The sequence below is a fragment of the Saccoglossus kowalevskii genome, chromosome 19, assembly GCF_978046115.1.
Source record: "Saccoglossus kowalevskii chromosome 19, keSacKowa6.1, whole genome shotgun sequence".
NCBI classification, from domain to species: domain Eukaryota; kingdom Metazoa; phylum Hemichordata; class Enteropneusta; family Harrimaniidae; genus Saccoglossus; species Saccoglossus kowalevskii.
The window spans coordinates 7,340,914-7,362,040 of NC_140659.1; the positions used below are offsets into that span (position 1 = coordinate 7,340,914).

The 21,127-nt window shown below is 37.4% G+C and overlaps 1 protein-coding gene across 1 annotated transcript in view; it reads right to left on the minus strand.

Moving 5' to 3' along the window:
• Positions 1 to 21,127, minus strand: part of LOC102802539 (NACHT domain- and WD repeat-containing protein 1-like) — a 140,199-nt gene that overhangs the window by 8,141 nt on the left and 110,931 nt on the right. The window contains exons 9-17 of the mRNA XM_085493593.1: positions 14,144 to 14,298; positions 11,144 to 11,443; positions 10,254 to 10,487; positions 5,617 to 6,206; positions 5,001 to 5,103; positions 4,260 to 4,339; positions 3,327 to 3,594; positions 2,194 to 2,352; positions 1,252 to 1,673 (exon numbers count right to left, since the gene is read on the minus strand). Coding sequence (XP_085349719.1) covers positions 1,252 to 1,673; positions 2,194 to 2,352; positions 3,327 to 3,594; positions 4,260 to 4,339; positions 5,001 to 5,103; positions 5,617 to 6,206; positions 10,254 to 10,487; positions 11,144 to 11,443; positions 14,144 to 14,298 — 2,311 coding nt within the window. The remainder of the gene's footprint in view (positions 1 to 1,251; positions 1,674 to 2,193; positions 2,353 to 3,326; positions 3,595 to 4,259; positions 4,340 to 5,000; positions 5,104 to 5,616; positions 6,207 to 10,253; positions 10,488 to 11,143; positions 11,444 to 14,143; positions 14,299 to 21,127) is intronic.

Here is a 21,127-nt window from a genome sequence, read left to right on the forward strand (position 1 = left end):
GTTTTGACTCAGAGCAGAGCTTTTCGGCAACCTTGCTTTGTCACTTCGTAGTTTTGACTCAGAGCAGAGCTTTTCGGCAACCTTGCTTTGTCACTTCGTAGTTTTGACTCAGACCAGAGCTTTTCGGCAACCTTACTTTGTCACTTCGTAGTTTTGACTCAGAGCAGAGCTTTTCAGCAACCTTACTTTGTCACTTTGTAGTTTTGACTCAGAGCAGAGCTTTTCGGTAACCTTACTTTGTCACTTCGTAGTTTTGACTCAGAGCAGAGCTTTTCGACAACCTTGCTTTGTCACTTTGTAGTAATGTAAAAGATAATTATCAATATTGAGAACAGAAATAATTTAAAAAGACTCTGTATGATGATGTCTTGTATATGGTAATGTGTACAATTTCTTGCAAATTTGACATACAGATTTAAGTTTACTTGGTATTATGAACCAAATCCAAAATATCTAACATTTATTATTTTAAGATCTCTATTGAGTCAGTAATTCAGCAAATTAAATCATTTGATGTTTGACAGTAATCCCCAAAACAAATATTAGCATATTCCATAACAATAAAAAGTGCGTGTCTTGTGCTCATTCATTTCCTTGTTGTCAGTTTCTTGTATGGTTTTTTGTTGATGCAGTACATAGAAAACACAAAATACAAATTAAAATCAAACTTAGCTGAGATCCTAAATTGGTTAATATAATATCCAAGTATGAAAGAATCTGGATAAATACTGTTTGAGTTATTGTAACCACAAAACACAAATGTTATGCCTGAGTCAACAACGACGACAACAACAAGGACAGACATTTTCCCTATAAAACTTTACTTTTATCTACGATATTATGAACAGGGTAAATATATATCAAAACTACTTCTTACAATACCTTACATTATCTCAGCTAATTATCATTATTATATGTAATTATAATTATGAAAAAAATGAAGTTTAAAACTGGTAACACATGAAAATCAAGTACCCCCGGTAGTGCTAATTTTACTTCTCATAGGGTCTCATTAGTCACACTGTGTCCTTGATGAGTGAGTCCCATGGCACATATACAACTTAGATGTATTTAAAAATATATTGCTTGTTTACATGAAAATCAAAATGAGATGACTGTGGTGTGGTAACTTTATTTCTCATTAGTCTTTGATATGGGTCCCATGTGACATGTACAACGTATGTAAAATATATTTTTTTTTTTACATGAAAATCAAAATGTGATGACTGTGGTAATAATAAATTAGTTTACCTGCGTGATTTTTCCTGTTTCAATTTCCCAAACTTTTAATGACTCGTCCTCTGACCCTGTGATACAAAACTTGTTATCTTTGGTGACTGTGAAGCAAGTGATGGGTTTTAGATGGCTAATTGTATGAACTGACTTTCCATCACCGACTTGCCAAATCTTCATTCTCTCATCACCATCGCCGCTGATACAGAACGTGCTGCTAGGTGTCGTTGTCACAAAAGTTGACGGACCACTACAGGATAGGATCACTTCACCGGATTCAGCAAACCAAACTTTTATCGAGTTCTTCATGTCAGCTGAGAGGATTCGTTGATTATCAGATAAGATACGGACGGTAGTGATTTTATCACGGTGCTCAGAAAACGTCACAACAACGAACCCCATCATGACACTCCACACTTTCACTGTAGCATCTTCAGAACCTGAATATTATAAAGATTCAAAACAAGAAAACAAAATAAAAAAAGAAGTACTACTTCTGTAAATTCATTTATAAGAAGACTTCCAAACAAAATTTTCTCTAAATAAAAGCGCCAAAGTCAACGTTTGTCACCACCTTAAATTTTGTACCCCATAATTTGTTGCCATTTGTAACCAATAGGAAATGAGTCCATTTGGATCAACTTATCACATAAATATAGAAAAAATACATAAAACAGGCAAAATGTATTTTTCACTGAATTTTAGAGGCATATCATGTAAACATTTTTAATGGGAGTGTCCAAACCTCACTTCAACAGACTGAAGGATTGGACTCATAGTCAGCCATCAAAGTAGTGAAGAAACTAGCCGTAATTAACTATAAGTGGAAGAAAGAGCAGTAGAAGCTGCAGCCATATTATGGTTAAGCAGCGAGTGCTGTATGAAAATAGAGGCAGCAGACTAACAAGGTTAGAAGTCAGCACAGCATGGCTGCATGTGATTATTAAAACAGAAACTCACCAGAGACAGCAAATGTACAGTCCTCGGCTAGATCTACACTCGTCACCGGCTTCTCATGCTCCTCTAATGACTGGACAATCTGACTGATTTCCAAATTCCAGATCTTTAGAGTGCAATCTTTGGACCCAGTAATAGCATAGGTGCCGTCTTTAGAGATAGCTGATGGTAAGAAATTATAAAACTTGGAACTTAAAGGGCGGCAATCGTTGCGCTGCACATGTGCAACATTTCGCATTGATAAACATTGATTTTCCCACAATCCAATTCGCTCTTCTAATGGAAATCACAAGTATGAGGTTTGACCTGTGCGCGACTTGCACTAAATACCGCCGGAGACTCGTTCAATACCTTCCAATCACCTAAAAAATACCTAACTAAAGCTTGGTAACATCTCAGTTTGTACTTGTTGTTCTGCACAACAGTCAAAGTCGCTATCTTTTTTTATCTGAGACCCATATATCTTGCGCATGCTTGGCGCAACGACTACCACCCTTTAAACTAAATTAAATTAAATTAAGTACCCCCAGTATTCAAGCTTCTTGTAGTGAAATGTCTCTACCAAAAAAATGGAGAGGCTATAATCCCTTGAGTGCCCAGGTCAACTGTTGTCATCTTTCACAAAATAATATTTCCATATATTTAAAACCAAGAAAGCTTGGAAACATTTCTCGTGTACTTGGAGGCATATTTAAAATTAGTTCAAAATTTAAAAATAGCCTTTCAAACATGAAGCTTGGCAATTAATATTAGGGTTCTGTTTAAGATGCATAATATTCAATGCAATAGCTTTCACTTGTGTATGATAATACCAGGGAATGTATTAACATAAAAACAAATACCCTCATAAATAGAAAAGGACCTGTGAGGGCGGTAAGCAATGACAGTGTGTGCTAACCAAGGTAAGTATCTATTCAATGCAGAACCTTACAATTAACTTGTGTATTTATTAATCGTGATCATGATGTGTTTTAATAAAGAAGACACATATAAATAACCCATGGGTGTATGTGTGCTTTTTATACGTTTTCAATGCACGACCCCCCCCCCCCCTCATAAGGCCCCTCGATAAGTCACAGTTTTTACTGTCACCCGCGACTTATTTTAATAGAAATAAAATGCAGATTTTAACTCACCTACACATAAAACCTGGTCTTTATGATTATCAGGGTTAGGTTCATTCCGTGGCTGCTTGTCCAGATTCCAAACTTTGACTGTTTGATCAAACGATGCTGAGATCACAAAATAGTCATCCTGGGTAACTGATAAACAAGTAATTGGATGTGTATGGCCAGTGAACGTGTGCAACAGTTCGGCTGATTTCAGGTTGTAAACATGAACCATGTTATCCGTGGTGCCGACGATTGCATATGTACTATCATGTGACACTGTAATGGCCGAAACCTGAAACAAGATACAAAATATTGCTATATATAATGATATGAACATGATTGATATAACATCATGATTGAATTTTGTAAAAAGCTCAAAATTGTTAATTATTCATTTTAATTGATTCAGTACCCAGCGATCACAAGAAAAGTGAGATAAAAGAAAGCAGATTGTTGATCAAGCAAGCATTCACAGCGTGAATGAAACTGTCTGTCTGTCTGTCTGTCTGAAATGTCTCCCTCCCTGCTGAGCTGGTGATTTGTACAGATGGACTAAACACTCCTGTCACTAGGTGTAAAATTATTACTGTTTGGTTGTGTCTGTAGCTGCACAAACACACCGCAATTCCAGAGGTCATTTCTGAAGCTGGCTTTATTTTCACCTCATCCCAAGTCAAAAAATGTTATATGATATTATTTGGTTTATTTTAACGGAATTCAAACGTGTGCTGACTGTAGCACTTAACTATAGTGAGTCTCTGAATAATTTGAGACATCTTCTTTGACTTGATAACACCCAGAAGCTCGTAAAACGATCTAAAAGTTGTGGATTTTGTTGTCGTAAAATTATAACTAAAATTAAAATTCTGAAAGCAGGAAGCCTAGTGAGAGAAGTAAACAGTACAGCTGCTAATAATACAACTGAGAGGACAGTATTTGATTTTCCAATTAACTCACCTTATGCTTGTGTCGTTCAAGACAATGTATTTCAGTTCCCGTAGTCAAGCTGTTCAACTGAACCTTTCCGTTTTCACAACCTGGATGTAACAAAGTGAATCTTATATGTCAAAATACTGTTGTTTTCCAATGAATTCTTTGTTAAATTGTATCACACAGTGAATTGGCACAACTAGTTGTGTCACAGTAAATCATAAAGATTAGTGATGTGTCAAATGACCTCCGACACCTGGAATTAAGATTTCCATAAAATTTACATTTGTTATCAAAGTTTGAAAACATGGCAAAATATTTAGGAATAATACTGGTACTAACAAGAATACCACAGTAATGTGTGACCTTTCAGGGCGTCGTGTATAGTACCAGGATGTGCCACCTCTCAGGGGTCATGCATAGTACCAGGATGTGCGACCTCTCAGGGGTCATGCATAGTACCAGGATGTATGACCTCTCAGGGGTCATGCATAGTACCAGGATGTGTGACCTCACATGGGTCATGCATAGTACCAGGATGTGTGACCTTTCAGGGGTCATGCATAGTACCATGTGTGACCTTTCAGGGGTCATGCAAAGTACCAGGATGTGTGAACTTTCAGGGGTCATGCATAGTACCAGGATGTATGACCTTTCAGGGGTCATGCAAAGTACCAGGATGTGTGAACTTTCAAGAGTCATGCATAGTACCAGGAAATGTGATCTTTCAGGGGTCATGTTTATGGCCAAGTATTTGCATATCTTTACCTGACACGATAAAAGTATTGTCGTCTGATAGAGCCATGCAAATCATAGAAGAGGAAAAGTCTTCAATGCTTTCCAGTAATGTAAAGTCATCCAAATTCCAAATCTGAAAATATATAAACAAGAAACAAGATGAAAATACTTCATTGTTGACAAATAACAGGGAAAACTAACATTTTTGCAACAATGTATCACCAAAATTGATAGCAACAAAATCAAAACATTTTACAGTATTTTAAGTTCATATACTATCCCAATGACATAAAGGATATGCACACATTAATTTATAAAATCATTCCTGTCGTAAATAGTCCTACATCAGTAAAAAGTTCAAATTATCTTTTATTGATTTGAGTACAATACATTGCAGCATCCACAAAATAACTTTCAAGTTATTTTTGTAAGTTTTCCTGGAATACGAAGATCTTAACTGTATGAAAACTGCTATATACTACCTTTTGCAATATGATTGCCATCTTAGAAAAAAATGCTTTCCCAAATAAGATGGATACAGTTATCCATGCAGTGTGCCAAATTATGACATGTTATAATTTAAAATAATACAGAATGATATATATTAATAATAATAATAATGTACTAAAGTGTGACAAGGATATACCTTAATGGTTGTATCGGCTGCTGTTGATACGAGCACATCGTCATAACTATTAATGGCAATTGATGTGATTGGCTTAGAATGCTCCTTGAACGTATGAAGTTTTTCACCTGTGTCAACTCGATAAACGTTCAACATACAATCAGAAGACCCACTCATGACACGATGGTCGTTATGGGATATTGTCAAGCATGTTACCGACCCCATGTGACCTGTCAGCGTCAACAGGCTCTTCTCGGTCTCTAAATCCCACATCCGAACTGTTTTATCGGTTGACCCAGTAGCGATGAACTTTTCATCATGCGATAACTGCAAGCATGTGATATCACTCTCGTGTCCGTGGTAGTTGCGTATTCGTTGCTTAGAGGCGATGTGATAAACAGTTACGGCATTACTTCGTGTTGCACAGATCACATTCTGGTTATCTAACGTGACCGTCATCCAAGTCAAACCTTCACATGAAAGACTCGTCACGAGAGATTCCCTAGGATTTGGTAACCATGACGATAATGGAACCAGAAGAGGACGAGTATAAAGGTCACACCATTCCATTGCTTGCTGGACTAGGTTTTCTAAATCCTCTGGGTAATCATCTAATGACAAAGAAAAATCAACTTTTAAAATATTAACATTATTACCTAGTGAGAACCTAGTATAACTAGTATGAAGCTGAATTAACAAATATTGACCCAAAAAAGTAACTAGCATAAAAATATATGACATTACCAAACTATCAACTTAATATAACATATTAATCAATGGCAGCCAGAATCCACAGGAACATTAACAAGGTAATCTTTGAAAACTATCAACCAGTTATAACATGTTAAATAGTGAACACTGGAGTTCACCAGATATAATACCTAATATTTGAAAACTATCGACCAGTTATAACATGTTAACCAGTGAACACTGGAATTCACCAGATAATATCTAATCTTTGAAAACTATCAACCAGTTATAACATGTTAACCAGTGAACACTGGAGTTCACCAGATATAATACTAGTACCTAATCTTTGAAAACTATTGACCAGTTATAACATGTTAACCAGTGAACATGAGAATTCACCAGATATAATATGCTAATCTTTGAAAACTATCAACCAGTTATAACATGTTAACCAGTAAACACTGGAGTTCACCAGATATAATATGCTAATCTTTGAAAACTATCAACCAGTTATAACATGTTAACCAGTGAACACTGGAGTTCACCAGATATAATATGCTGAAACATGTGGCTGACAAGTTATCATTGGAAATTAGCATTAACCACCAACCAGATGTAACCAATTAATCATAGGAGAGTATCAGCGAGATATAGGGTAACTAGTGAAGACTAAAAGTAACACTATTACATATTTATCAGAAAGGTTTCAATTTGGTAGAAACAATGGATGGTAAATTCTATCTTTACATTTGTGCATATAGACTAAACTAGGGAAAAAAATTGTGTTTCATTTTGTATACAAGATTAAGATGAAAATAAAGCACACAGCATTGAACACAACATGCACCAACATGGGAAACTCAACACAGTGATAACCATACCACACTAACGGGTTTGGTGGTATGGCTGTCATTGAGTAATTCATACATGGGAAATATGTGAGAACTATTTGATAAGAATTCACATTTGAAATTAGAAAGTATCTTTACAATTTATCACAGAAAATAGTATGATTCTTTTATTTACACTTCATTTTAAAACAAATTGGAATCATTGTTTGATAGCTTAAACATTTGAGAACCAATTATATACCCTGCTCAAATTGGGATAACTTTGTTCAGACATTTTTTTGTAATTTTCACTGAATTCAATCTCAATTGAACTGACCAAATATGATATTGTTTCTAGTTTTTGATCAAAATAATAGCAATTTTCACAACATTCTTTTAAGCAATAAGGGAGACAATAAATGGATATTTTGTAGTTGGTGCCTGATTTTAGCACTCAAAGGTTTAAGAAGGTACAATGCATCAATGAAAGTGAGACTACAAGAAGAGGGAGCGAATAATGAGCAAGAATAAGGGAGTAAAATTTGAGTTGATGGAAGATGCTTTCTTTTCAAATGTGTTTCAGTAAAGATGATAGGACAAGAGGAGGAATAAAATGACAACATGTAAAAATGATTCTTACTTGTTCCTGCATTTTGGACAAACCATGGAAATTGAAGCAAAGAAACGTGCAACAAAATTGCTATTACAGTTGTTCTTTTATTTATGCTTTACAACAATAATCACCCCACAATTTGAAGATGAAAATAGTGAAGCAAATTGGGTTGTTGAAGATGAATTAAATGATAAATTGGGTTGAAAAAGGTAGAGTAAATGATGAATTGGGTTGAAGAAGATGGAGTGAATAATGAATTTGGTTGAGGAAGGTGAAGTAAATGATGAATTTGGTTGAGGAAGGTGGAGTGAATGAATTGGGTTGAAGACGGTGGAGTGAATGATGAATTGGGTTTAGAAATATGGAGTAAATGATGAATTGGTTGAAGAAGGTGAAGTAAATGATGAATTTGGTTGCGTAAGGTAGAGTGAATGATGAATTTGGTTGCCTAAGGTGGAGTGAATGTTGAATTGGGTTGAGGAAGGTGAAGTGAATGATGAATTTGGTTGCGTAAGGTGGAGTGAATGTTGAATTGGGTTGAGGAAGGTGAAGTGAATGATGAATTTGGTTGCGTAAGGTGGAGTGAATGGTTAATTTGGTTGCGTAAGGTGGAGTGAATGATGAATTGGGTTGAAGAAGGTGAAGTAAATGATGAATTTGGTTGAGGAAGGTGGAGTGAATGATGAATTGGGTTGAAGAAGGTGAAGTAAATGATGAATTTGGTTGCGTAAGGTGGAGTGAATGATGAATTGGGTTGAGGAAGGTGGAGTGAATGATGAATTGGGTTGAAGAAGGTGAAGTAAATGATGAATTTGGTTGCGTAAGGTGGAGTGAATGTTGAATTTGGTTGAGGAAGGTGAAGTGAATGATGAATTTGGTTGAGGAAGACGGAGTGAATGATGAATTTGGTTGAGGAAGGTGGAGTGAATGATGAATTTGGTTGCGTAACGTGGAGTGAATGATGAATTTGGTTGAGGAAGGTGAAGTAAATGATGAATTTGGTTGCGTAAGGTGAAGTGAATGTTGAATTGGGTTGAGGCAGGGGGAGTAAATTGGAGTGAATGTAGAATTGGGTTGAGGAAGGTGAAGTAAATGATGAATTTGGTTGCGTAAGGTGGAGTGAATGTTGAATTGGGTTGAGGAAGGTGAAGTGAATGATGAATTTGGTTGCGTAAGGTGGAGTGAATGATGAATTTGGTTGAGGAAGGTGAAGTAAATGATGAATTGGGTTGTGTAAGGTGGAGTGAATGTTGAATTGGGTTGAGGAAGGTGAAGTGAATGATGAATTTGGTTGCGTAAGGTGGAGTGAATGATGAATTTGGTTGAGGAAGGTGAAGTAAATGATGAATTTGGTTGCGTAAGATGGAGTGAATGTTGAATTGAGTTGAGGCAGGTGGAGTGAATGATGAATTAGATTAGGAAAGGTGGAGTGAATGTGGCTGGCATGAATTTGGTTGGGGAAGGTGAACTGAATGATGAATTGGGTTGAGGAAGGTGGAGTGAATGATGAATTGGGTTGAGGTAGGTGGAGTGAATGATGAGTTGGGTTGAGGGAGGTGGAGTGAATGATGAGTTGGGTTGAGGTAGGTGGAGTGAATGATGAATTGGGTTGAGGTAGGTGGAGTGAATGATGAGTTGGGTTGAAGAAGGTGAAGTAAATGATGAATTGGGTTGAGGAAGGTGGAGTGAATGATGAATTGGGTTGAGGAATCTGGAGTGAATGATGAATTGGATTGAGGAAGATGGAGTGAATGATGAATTGGATTGAGGAAGGTACGAGTGAATGATGAATTGGATTGAGGAAGGTACGAGTGAATGATGAATTGGATTGAGGAAGGTACGAGTGAATGATGAATTGGGTTGAGGAAGGTACGAGTGAATGATTAATTTGGTTGTAGTAGTTTGATAAAATAATAGACTTAAACTGGTTTGGGAGGTAGATTGAGTGATTGACCAACTGGATTGGAATAAGTACAACAACCAATTGTTAAAATAATGTTTAATTCAGGTAGAGGTAAAACATTTAAACAATAGAACAATATATTACTGATCAAGCCATGACAATACCACAACAGTAATTATACACATTAGGAAAACAAATAAAACTTAAACACACTGTTGTTAATAAAGAAATTGCATGATATATTATTGCACTCAAAACTTATGATGTGTCATATAAATAAGAGAAAATTAAATTAGAAATTCATCAAAAATATTAAAAAAATATCATATGATTACCACATTTGATCTATTAGAAGCACATCTCTAATAGAAGCGCAACTAAACCAAAAATTGCTATTTATTGAATCATGAAAATATGTTTTGACCCTAGAACAATATGTTTAATTAAAGTGCAAGCACTATTAATTAATAGAGTAAATAAAGTATAAACCCTGCAGCAAAACATAAATTATAACATTTTCAAAGTTTATTATTATTACGAACTACTAAAAATTATAAAATAATTTATGTCCCCTTAGACGACACATTATTTTTATGTTTAAGCTCTCTAACTGAATGCTTACCTTTCATTGGCAGTAATCGACCAATCAGCTCAGCAGCTAGTTGTAGTGGATCAGCACTCAATGCTGCCAAGGAGAGACGTATGGCATTACTTATTAATTCCAGTTCCGAATCTATCGTCTGTTGAAACATGATGTCAAAATCGCTAATAAGGTGATAGATAGAGGTGGCGTGTGTCTTGGCTAGCAAGTATTCAAAGTTACAAAAGGTGGCCATTTTCAGTCGTTTCAGATCACCTGTGAGGGGGTAAGTACAAGACAACCATATTAGCATAATATAACCTATTAAGATGGAAGCGGGTAGTTTCATAAGCTGTAATCAATTGTTTTTATTTTCATAATAATGTAATTTAAATAAATAAAAAATGTAAATTCATAGTTATGGGCAAGATGTAAAATGTAATCAGCTATTTTATTCGTCCGTAATTTGTACAAAGATATTATATTTTGAAAGCGAATAAAGCATTTTCCAAATTAAATGTCGTAATTCATACGCAATTTCCAATTCTGATTCTGTAACACAAATTATCAAAAATATTATAGAAATGTAAAATGTAATTTAATAGCTATTTGCTTTATCAGTAAAGTGTAAAAACCTATTTTTTACTGTAAATGGAACTTTCATTTTATTTCCTGTAAAACGTAAAATTCAGTTTTTATTTCCTGTAACCTGTACCAACTAACCCCCCCCCCCCCATAGAAGACAACTTTATCACCTGACTTGCCATGTCACATGACTAATAACATTGATTGTGTTCTAACAGAATTAAATAAATTTTAAGGCAGTATAAATCTATCAGATGTGTTAGATATTAGAAATTTTTAAGGTCATAATTCCTTATCACTTTGAATGACAAACATGCTGAAAATAAGATAATACATGTACGTCTCACCTGAGAATATAAGGTGATACCAGAGTTCGCTAAGACGTCTCATATTGTACCGAGTCTCGCCGTACAGTAACGGCTGAGGAGCAACTTTCCTGTTGTCATCAACTTCCACTTCTCTATTGGGCAGGTTCAACGGCTTCTGTTTGACCCATGTTTGCAGAAACAATTCAGAGAAATCACGGTGACATATGACGATATTCGTCTTAGTGCAGAGATAACGGTCTTTTGCTGTCTGTTTCAGAATTTCGTTACTCCACTTCAGTAGTGTTTTGTTGTCAATGTGGACTTCACACAACAATAAACCTAAAAAGAAAATCCAAATCTCATTATCTCAAATACGAAGGCATGTGACTTCATTTAACACAATGCATCATGGGAAGAGGAATTAAATCAATCTCAAATTTGAAGGCTTGCGAATTTAGAAATGTGTTACTTTGTTTCTCACAATGCATCGTGGGAAGAAGATCCAAGTCTCAGTATCTCCAACATAAACGCATGTGACTTTGGAACGTACGTGTTAATACTTCATTTCACATGTACAATGCATCATGGGAAGAGAACTCAGTATTTCCAATATGAGTGCATGTGACTTTGGAACATTGAAAGAAATCAACAAAATTTTATCGGTTATATACAAAACAAAGAATGCCACACCCAATTTGTATTAAGACTGATATTATCTTCCCTGCATTGTTTTGCACAATTCCTTAAAAAAAAATGTATGTGCATTTCAATTTGTGGTGCACATACCATCAGTTGTTACCTAGGTAACCTAATCACCAGACCACTAATTGATCAGATTCAAAATTATATCTGAGAATTCAATTGATATACAAACATTAACAACCACGCCGCAATGTTCATCATCATACAAGAAAATTATATTTACTATATCGATGAAAGCAGTGTCATTCACTGTGAGCATTCACCGTTCGACAATCAATCTTCTTTACAAAACAGTTGCGAGTATGATGGTTTGCACTGGTGTAACATTTCATTTAGTATTCTTTGACTTGCAAAATGATAAATAGAAACTGATTGTTTCTTTCTCTCTGAATGTTTCACAATAAGGTGGACCTTAAATACTGAAAGTGAAAATTTCTGTCTGTACATAACATATACATGTATATGCATATATAAGTGGCAATTAAACAACTACAGTAAATGTAACTTTTGTAATTTTTGGGGCAAATGCTGTCACACTATTGGTCAGAATGCTGTTTGATGACATTCAAGGATCTCTGTGGAAAGATGAATTATTGGTCATTTAGAATTGGTTGTTTTACTGACTATACCCAGAGATGAAAACAAGAGTCCCTTGAATGGTCTTCCCTACACCCATTTTAATAATAATAATAACTTTATTACACTACCGAACCATCAGTGGGTTCAGTATGGTAAATAAAAAATGTATTACAAGATTAGGACAATTCTAAATACAATACAATACAATAATAGAAAATAAGAATAAAATAGACAGAGTTAAAATAAATGTTAAAAAACAATTACTAGAATGAATATAATTAAAACAAAAACTGATCTGAATAAAGTACTAGTAATTTAGTCCCACCCCCTCCCATAGGTGAAGTGATTCATTTGGCTTAAATATTGTTTTTTTTTTTAAATTTTGACAGAGGTATACTCAATACTGTTATTTTCACTGTTGATTTTAGAGAAGATGTAGGTGTTATTATTTGTATTTTCAATGTCTTCCTTGCACTCTTGGAATAATACCTCTCTCTCTTTATTGAAGTGTGTGCTTTTCAAAATAAGGTGTTTTCATCATCTATCTCATTTTCATTACACCTTGTACATATTCTCTCCTCCAGTTGTAATTTTGGTGTTGTTCTTCTGCCTAATTCAATTCCTAAATTGTGTTCGCTCAAAGGAAATTTAGACAGACATTGAGTGAAATTAGTAATTACTGTCAAGTAATTTTCCATTTCAAATTCTTTTTAAAAAAAACAATATGTTCTTAATTTGTTACCTTGTCCAGTTGTGCCTTTGATATTTCTAATCTAATTTTTCCATGTCTGTTTATATGTATCTGTTAGCTGTGATTGTAATTCCTTTGTTAGTTAATTTGTAGGTTTCTTCATCATTTCCAAGTTCATCCAGCTTGTGTTATTTTATTCTGATTCTTTTAATGCTCTTTGTAAGTGTCATTTTATTAATGCCAAGAAAAAAATGATAAAATGAGCTACATACCTGTTCCAAGACATTGTTGTCATATAAAAATTCACATGCCCATATTAAATTTATTTCTGAGCTGTACATTAAAATTGGCGATATAAGTTGGTCAAACATTTTAATATATATAGTTGGTGATATCATTTTATTTCTTAGTATAGTGTTTCTTATTGTAAATAATGCTTTCATGGCATTTTTCAACATTTGGTTGTTGAGCTTAAATTTTCCATTGGGGGTGAAAATTACCCCCAGGTAGCTGAATTCTTTCACTGAATTTATATTTTGATTATTTATTTTGAATTTGTTATTTTTCAATAAACGATTACCTTTAATGTAATGAAGCGGGCATAACTTTAATATCCTCGGGGCGGAGCTATGTCACAAGACCTTCCATGTTGCTAAAATGCGAACCACTATACCATACATTTCTATGGGCTCTGTGCGCGCTGCTGAGAACGCGGAACGCTGAGCGAAGAGTCGGTGAAAATTCGAGAAAACAACAGGAACTCAATTTTGAAGTAATCTTGAACAATCTTGTTACACTGTTCAGGGGAGTCTCAACAACCATCCCAAAGTATCGTGTTCTAAGAGTTTTCGATCGTGATGGTTGCCATGCGATGAAAATGCCTGGATGTCCGCCCCCTAGAATAGGAACTTCCAACTTAAAACACCAAATTTTGTGTGAACAATCAATGTTTTTTTTTTCACACAATGTGTACATTATATTGTGGAACAATATCAAACCTGACTTGATGAGATGAAAGTTGTGAGTCAAGTCATATTTTAAAAATTGGAATAAATAACTGTACTCACCAAGATCATACTTGATGTTTGCCCAAACTCTGTGAGGAAATCGTAAAACCATCGGCAATTGATTTGGATAGATAGCGTTTATAACCTCATCATTGCAGCTCAGTAAATCTAATATTTCTATCTCAGTAATGCCATGGTTCGGTGCGGTTAAATACCTAAACAGAGAAATATATTATAAGGTTATGAAGACAATACCACAAAAAATTGTGGCAAGGCACATACAGCAGATGGTGACACATAATGCCAGAGTCAATTCTTAGTTTGTCGCAATATCCAAGTCAATTTGCAAGTGAACATATTGTGCTCCTACATAATGATTCCATGTCTCATTTATTTTTTAACACATAACATCCATCGGAAGAGATGAAAAGGGTAACAATTGAAAAACCATGGAAAAACTAACAACAACAAACAGATAAAGACAAGAAGAAGAAGGAAAAATAAAATTAAAAGAAATCAAACTAAGGTACATGTACATGTATTAACACTGATGAATTCTCATCAGTTAACACCCAGGCATTCTCACTGCCTGACATGTACATGTATTAACACTGGTGAATTCTCATCAGTTAACACCCAGGCATTCTCACTGCCTGACATGTACATGTATTAACACTGGTGAATTCTCATCAGTTAACACCCAGGCATTCTCACTGCCTGACATGTACATGTATTAACACTGGTGAATTCTCATCAGTTAACACCCAGGCATTCTCACTGCCTGACATGTACATGTATTAACACTGGTGAATTCTCATCAGTTAACACCCAGGCATTCTCACTGCCTGACATGTACATGTATTAACACTGGTGAATTCTCATCAGTTAACACCCAGGCATTCTCACTGCCTGACATGTACATGTATTAACACTGATGAATTCTCATCAGTTAACACCCAGGCATTCTCACTGCCTGACATGTACATGTATTAACACTGATGAATTCTCATCAGTTAACATCCAGGCATTCTCACTGCCTGACATGTACATGTATTAACACTGATGAATTCTCATCAGTTAACACCCAGGCATTCTCACTGCCTGACATGTACATGTATTAACACTGATGAATTCTCATCAGTTAACATCCAGGCATTCTCACTGCCTGACATGTACATGTATTAACACTGGTGAATTCTCATCAGTGAACACCCAGGCATTCTCACTGCCTGACATGTACATGTATTAACACTGGTGAATTCTCATCAGTTAACACCCAGGCATTCTCACTGCCTGACATGTACATGTATTAACACTGGTGAATTCTCATCAGTTAACACCCAGGCATTCTCACTGTCTGACATGTACATGTATTAACACTGGTGAATTCTCATCAGTTAACACCCAGGCATTCTCACTGTCTGACATGTACATGTATTAACACTGATGAATTCTCATCAGTTAACACCCAGGCATTCTCACTGCCTGACATGTACATGTATTAACACTGATGAATTCTCATCAGTTAACATCCAGGCATTCTCACTGCCTGACATGTACATGTATTAACACTGATGAATTCTCATCAGTTAACATCCAGGCATTCTCACTGCCTGACATGTACATGTATTAACACTGATGAATTCTCATCAGTTAACACCCAGGCATTCTCACTGCCTGACATGTACATGTATTAACACTGATGAATTCTCATCAGTGAACACCCAGGCATTCTCACTGTCTGACATGTACATGTATTAACACTGGTGAATTCTCATCAGTTAACATCCAGGCATTCTCACTGCCTGACATGTACATGTATTAACACTGATGAATTCTCATCAGTTAACATCCAGGCATTCTCACTGCCTGACATGTACATGTATTAACACTGATGAATTCCCATCAGTTAACACCCAGGCATTCTCACTGCCTGACATGTACATGTATTAACACTGGTGAATTCTCATCAGTTAACACCCAGGCATTCTCACTGCCTGACATGTACATGTATTAACACTGATGAATTCTCATCAGTTAACACCCAGGCATTCTCACTGCCTGACATGTACATGTATTAACACTGATGAATTCTCATCAGTTAACACCCAGGCATTCTCACTGCCTGACATGTACATGTATTAACACTGATGAATTCTCATCAGTTAACACCCAGGCATTCTCACTGCCTGACATGTACATGTATTAACACTGATGAATTCTCATCAGTTAACACCCAGGCATTCTCACTGCCTGACATGTACATGTATTAACACTGATGAATTCTCATCAGTTAACACCCAGGCATTCTCACTGTCTGACATGTACATGTATTAACACTGGTGAATTCTCATCAGTTAACACCCAGGCATTCTCACTGCCTGACATGTACATGTATTAACACTGATGAATTCTCATCAGTTAACACCCAGGCATTCTCACTGCCTGACATGTACATGTATTAACACTGATGAATTCTCATCAGTTAACATCCAGGCATTCTCACTGCCTGACATGTACATGTATTAACACTGGTGAATTCTCATCAGTTAACATCCAGGCATTCTCACTGTCTGACATGTACATGTATTAACACTGATGAATTCTCATCAGTTAACACCCAGGCATTCTCACTGCCTGACATGTACATGTATTAACACTGGTGAATTCTCATCAGTTAACACCCAGGCATTCTCACTGCCTGACATGTACATGTATTAACACTGGTGAATTCTCATCAGTTAACACCCAGGCATTCTCACTGCCTGACATGTACATGTATTAACACTGGTGAATTCTCATCAGTTAACACCCAGGCATTCTCACTGCCTGACATGTACATGTATTAACACTGGTGAATTCTCATCAGTTAACACCCAGGCATTCTCACTGCCTGACATGTACATGTATTAACACTGATGAATTCTCATCAGTTAACACCCAGGCATTCTCACTGCCTGACATGTACATGTATTAACACTGATGAATTCTCATCAGTTAACACCCAGGCATTCTCACTGCCTAACATGTACATGTATTAACACTGGTGAATTCTCATCAGTTAACACCCAGGCATTCTCACTGCCTGACATGTACATGTATTAACACTGGTGAATTCTCATCAGTTAACATCCAGGCATTCTCACTGCCTGACATGTACATGTATTAACACTGGTGAATTCTCATCAGTTAACACCCAGGCATTCTCACTGCCTGACATGTACATGTATTAACACTGATGAATTCTCATCAGTTAACACCCAGGCATTCTCACTGCCTGACATGTACATGTATTAACACTGGTGAATTCTCATCAGTTAACACCCAGGCATTCTCACTGCCTGACATGTACATGTATTAACACTGGTGAATTCTCATCAGTTAACACCCAGGCATTCTCACTGTCTGACATGTACATGTATTAACACTGATGAATTCTCATCAGTTAACATTCAAGCATTCTCACTGTCTGACATGTACATGTATTAACACTGGTGAATTCTCATCAGTTAACACCAGGCATTCTCACTGCCTGACATGTACATGTATTAACACTGGTGAATTCTCATCAGTTAACATCCAAGCATTCTCACTGCCTGACATGTACATGTATTAACACTGGTGAATTCTCATCAGTTAACACCCAGGCATTCTCACTGCCTGACATGTACATGTATTAACACTGGTGAATTCTCATCAGTTAACATCCAGGCATTCTCACTGCCTGACATGTACATGTATTAACACTGGTGAATTCTCATCAGTTAACACCTAGGCATTCTCACTGCCTGACATGTACATGTATTAACACTGGTGAATTCTCATCAGTTAACACCCAGGCATTCTCACTGCCTGACATGTACATGTATTAACACTGGTGAATTCTCATCAGTTAACATCCAGGCATTCTCACTGCCTGACATGTACATGTATTAACACTGGTGAATTCTCATCAGTTAACACCCAGGCATTCTCACTGCCTGACATGTACATGTATTAACACTGGTGAATTCTCATCAGTTAACACCCAGGCATTCTCACTGTCTGACATGTACATGTATTAACACTGGTGAATTCTCATCAGTGAACACCCAGGCATTCTCACTGCCTGACATGTACATGTATTAACACTAATAAATTCTCATCAGTTAACACCCAGGCATTCTCACTGCCTGACATGTACATGTATTAACACTGATGAATTCTCATCAGTTAACATCCAGGCATTCTCACTGCGACATGTACATGTATTAACACTAATAAATTCTCATCAGTTAACACCCAGGCATTCTCACTGCCTGACATGTACATGTATTAACACTGATGAATTCTCATCAGTTAACACCCAGGCATTCTCACTGTCTGACATGTACATGTATTAACACTGGTGAATTCTCATCAGTTAACATCCAGGCATTCTCACTGCCTGACATGTACATGTATTAACACTGATGAATTCTCATCAGTTAATAGTATGATTATGAATATAATTTATAATCTGTGTTAATGCTCAATTATGACATGCATTGACCAAGCTGACATCCCCCTTTCATATTTTGACACCTCCCATGCCACATTGTACTTCATGCAATATTTGCTCACATTTCGTCCTTCAGTCGGATTTACATTAATTAACACCAGACTGTTCATTCGCTTATCCGTGCTCGCATCCTCTTCAAGCATCAGTTCATTTTGCCGCACCGTACGATACACATCGTCTCAGCAGAATTCCTTGCTAAAGCATTTCAGCCATTCATTTTGTCACAAATACCAGTTTTTCTTCACAACATCCAGTTCCAACATGCCTCGAGGACGCGGAAGATCTAACACCAGCCGTGGCGGTCGCAAGTCTCAACGAAATCGTCGTACTCCAGCTCGCTTCCAAAATGTTGCGACTATAGACGTAACTGACTCACCTCCGCAAGAATCGTCAGCACACAATGGAGATCCCACTGTACTACAGTCCACGAACTTCCCCAGCGATGTCATCACAGTTAGCAGAAGCGAACTCGCAGATCTCGTTCGTAGCCTACAACAGCAAGGAAACTGTCAAACGCAGCCGAATAATATTGCGCAACCGCCGGCTGCTCCACAACTGTCGGCAAGCCTCGTGTCATCACGCGACCCAAGCCAAACAACGCCATCAAGTGGTCTACTCACGCATCGATGATGCTGTAGCCTTCATTCACAAGCATGGCCATGGCTCCTTACTCGCAAAAATCGATGTTAAACACGCATTTCGCTTATGCCCAGTTCGGAAGGAAGACTGGCACCTGCTCGGGTTTTTTTTGGGAAGGATGCTATTTCTTCGACCGTGTGCTGCCATTTGGGCTTCGCTCAGCACCATACCTCTTCAACCGCATTGCTGATGCCATTCACTGGATCGTTAGTCATCGCGCAAGGAATAAGGATTTTCTACACTACCTAGACGATTTCCTGACAGTTGGACCGGCAAACACTAACGCCTGCCAGCACAATACTGTGGAATACTTTATTTTCGCTGGAATTAATTTTCGCTGAAAAGGCTTTTTGGGCGTTTTGCTTGGAATTTATTTTCACTGATTTTTGATGAGATTAATGTGAAATATAGGGAAAAAAAGTATATTCGCTGGATTTTATTTTCACGGAATCATCCCTTCAGCGAAAATAGCGAAAATAAATTCCAAGCGAAAATAAAGTATTCTACAGTATGGATGTTATGCTGCAAAGTTGTCACCACTTGGGGGTACCCATTGCTACAGAAAAGGTTGAGGGTCCCTGCTCTGTCATCACCTTTCTAGGGGTGGAGCTTGACACTGTCAACATGGTTATTAGACTACCTAAGGACAAGCTTGCGGATCTACTTGTCAAGCTGCCAAGCTGGTTGACCCGCCATACATGCTCGAAACGTGAATTGCTCTCCCTCATTGGATGCCTCAGTTTCGCATGTAAGTGCATACCAGCCGGCCGCATCTTCCTGAGGTGCATGATTGATATCAGCATGACAGCCACCAGTCTTTCTCAAGTCATAACACTCACTGACGAATTCTGGCATGACGTTCAATGGTGGTGTGACTTCTTGCCATCTTGGAACGGCACAGCATCCCTCCTCAACCCAAACTGGATACCGTCCCCAGAATTCGAACTGTTTACAGACGCCTCAGCAACACTTGGCTACGGGGCATTCTACAAGGGTCATTGGTTCGCAAACACCTGGCCTACATTCATTACAAATGACCCTTTATACTCTATTGCCTGGAAGGAACTTCTACCAATTCTACTATCTTCCTTAATTTGGGGCCACTTGTGGTATGGTCTTCGAATACGGTTTCACTGCGATAACATATCAGTTGTCCAAATATGGAAAAAAGGCTCCTCATCATGTCCACAGATCATGCAACTTGTCCGACTGCTGTTCTTCACTGCAGCATCTAATAACTTTCACGTCATGATCTCACATATCTCAGGGTTTAATAACGATATCGCTGACTCTCTCTCTCGCCAACATATATTGCGGTTTCAACGACTGGCACCTCAGGCAGACAGGGTCCCAACCAAAACTCCGGACCTGTGCACCCTCTTAACGGCTCCGATGTGCGACGTAGTCCCGTCAACCTCACACAACAAGCCTGCCACTACATCAACCTGAGCATTGCACCAGGTACACGACGGACATATCATGCGGGACAAACTCGCTATCTTCTCTTCTGTCGCATGTATGGAATGAATCCTTATCCACTAACGCAACGCTCAACGATTCTGTTTATGACACATCTCGCAACATCGTCACTTACCTATGGCACGCTAAAAGTTTACCTCGCAGCTATCATCCGTGCACACATCGAAGCTGGCTTCACCTCATCAATACGCGACGACCTCCTGCTTCACTTCACTATGCAAGGCATTAAAAGACATCACGGGGTGCCAAATCGTGTAAAACTCCCAATCACCATTGCACTAATGCGAATGCTTAAGAACACCATTGCAAACCATCCCACTATTTGCGACCATGACAAAGCTATGTTGTGGTCTGCCTTTACACTGGCGTTCTTCGGCTTCTTGAGA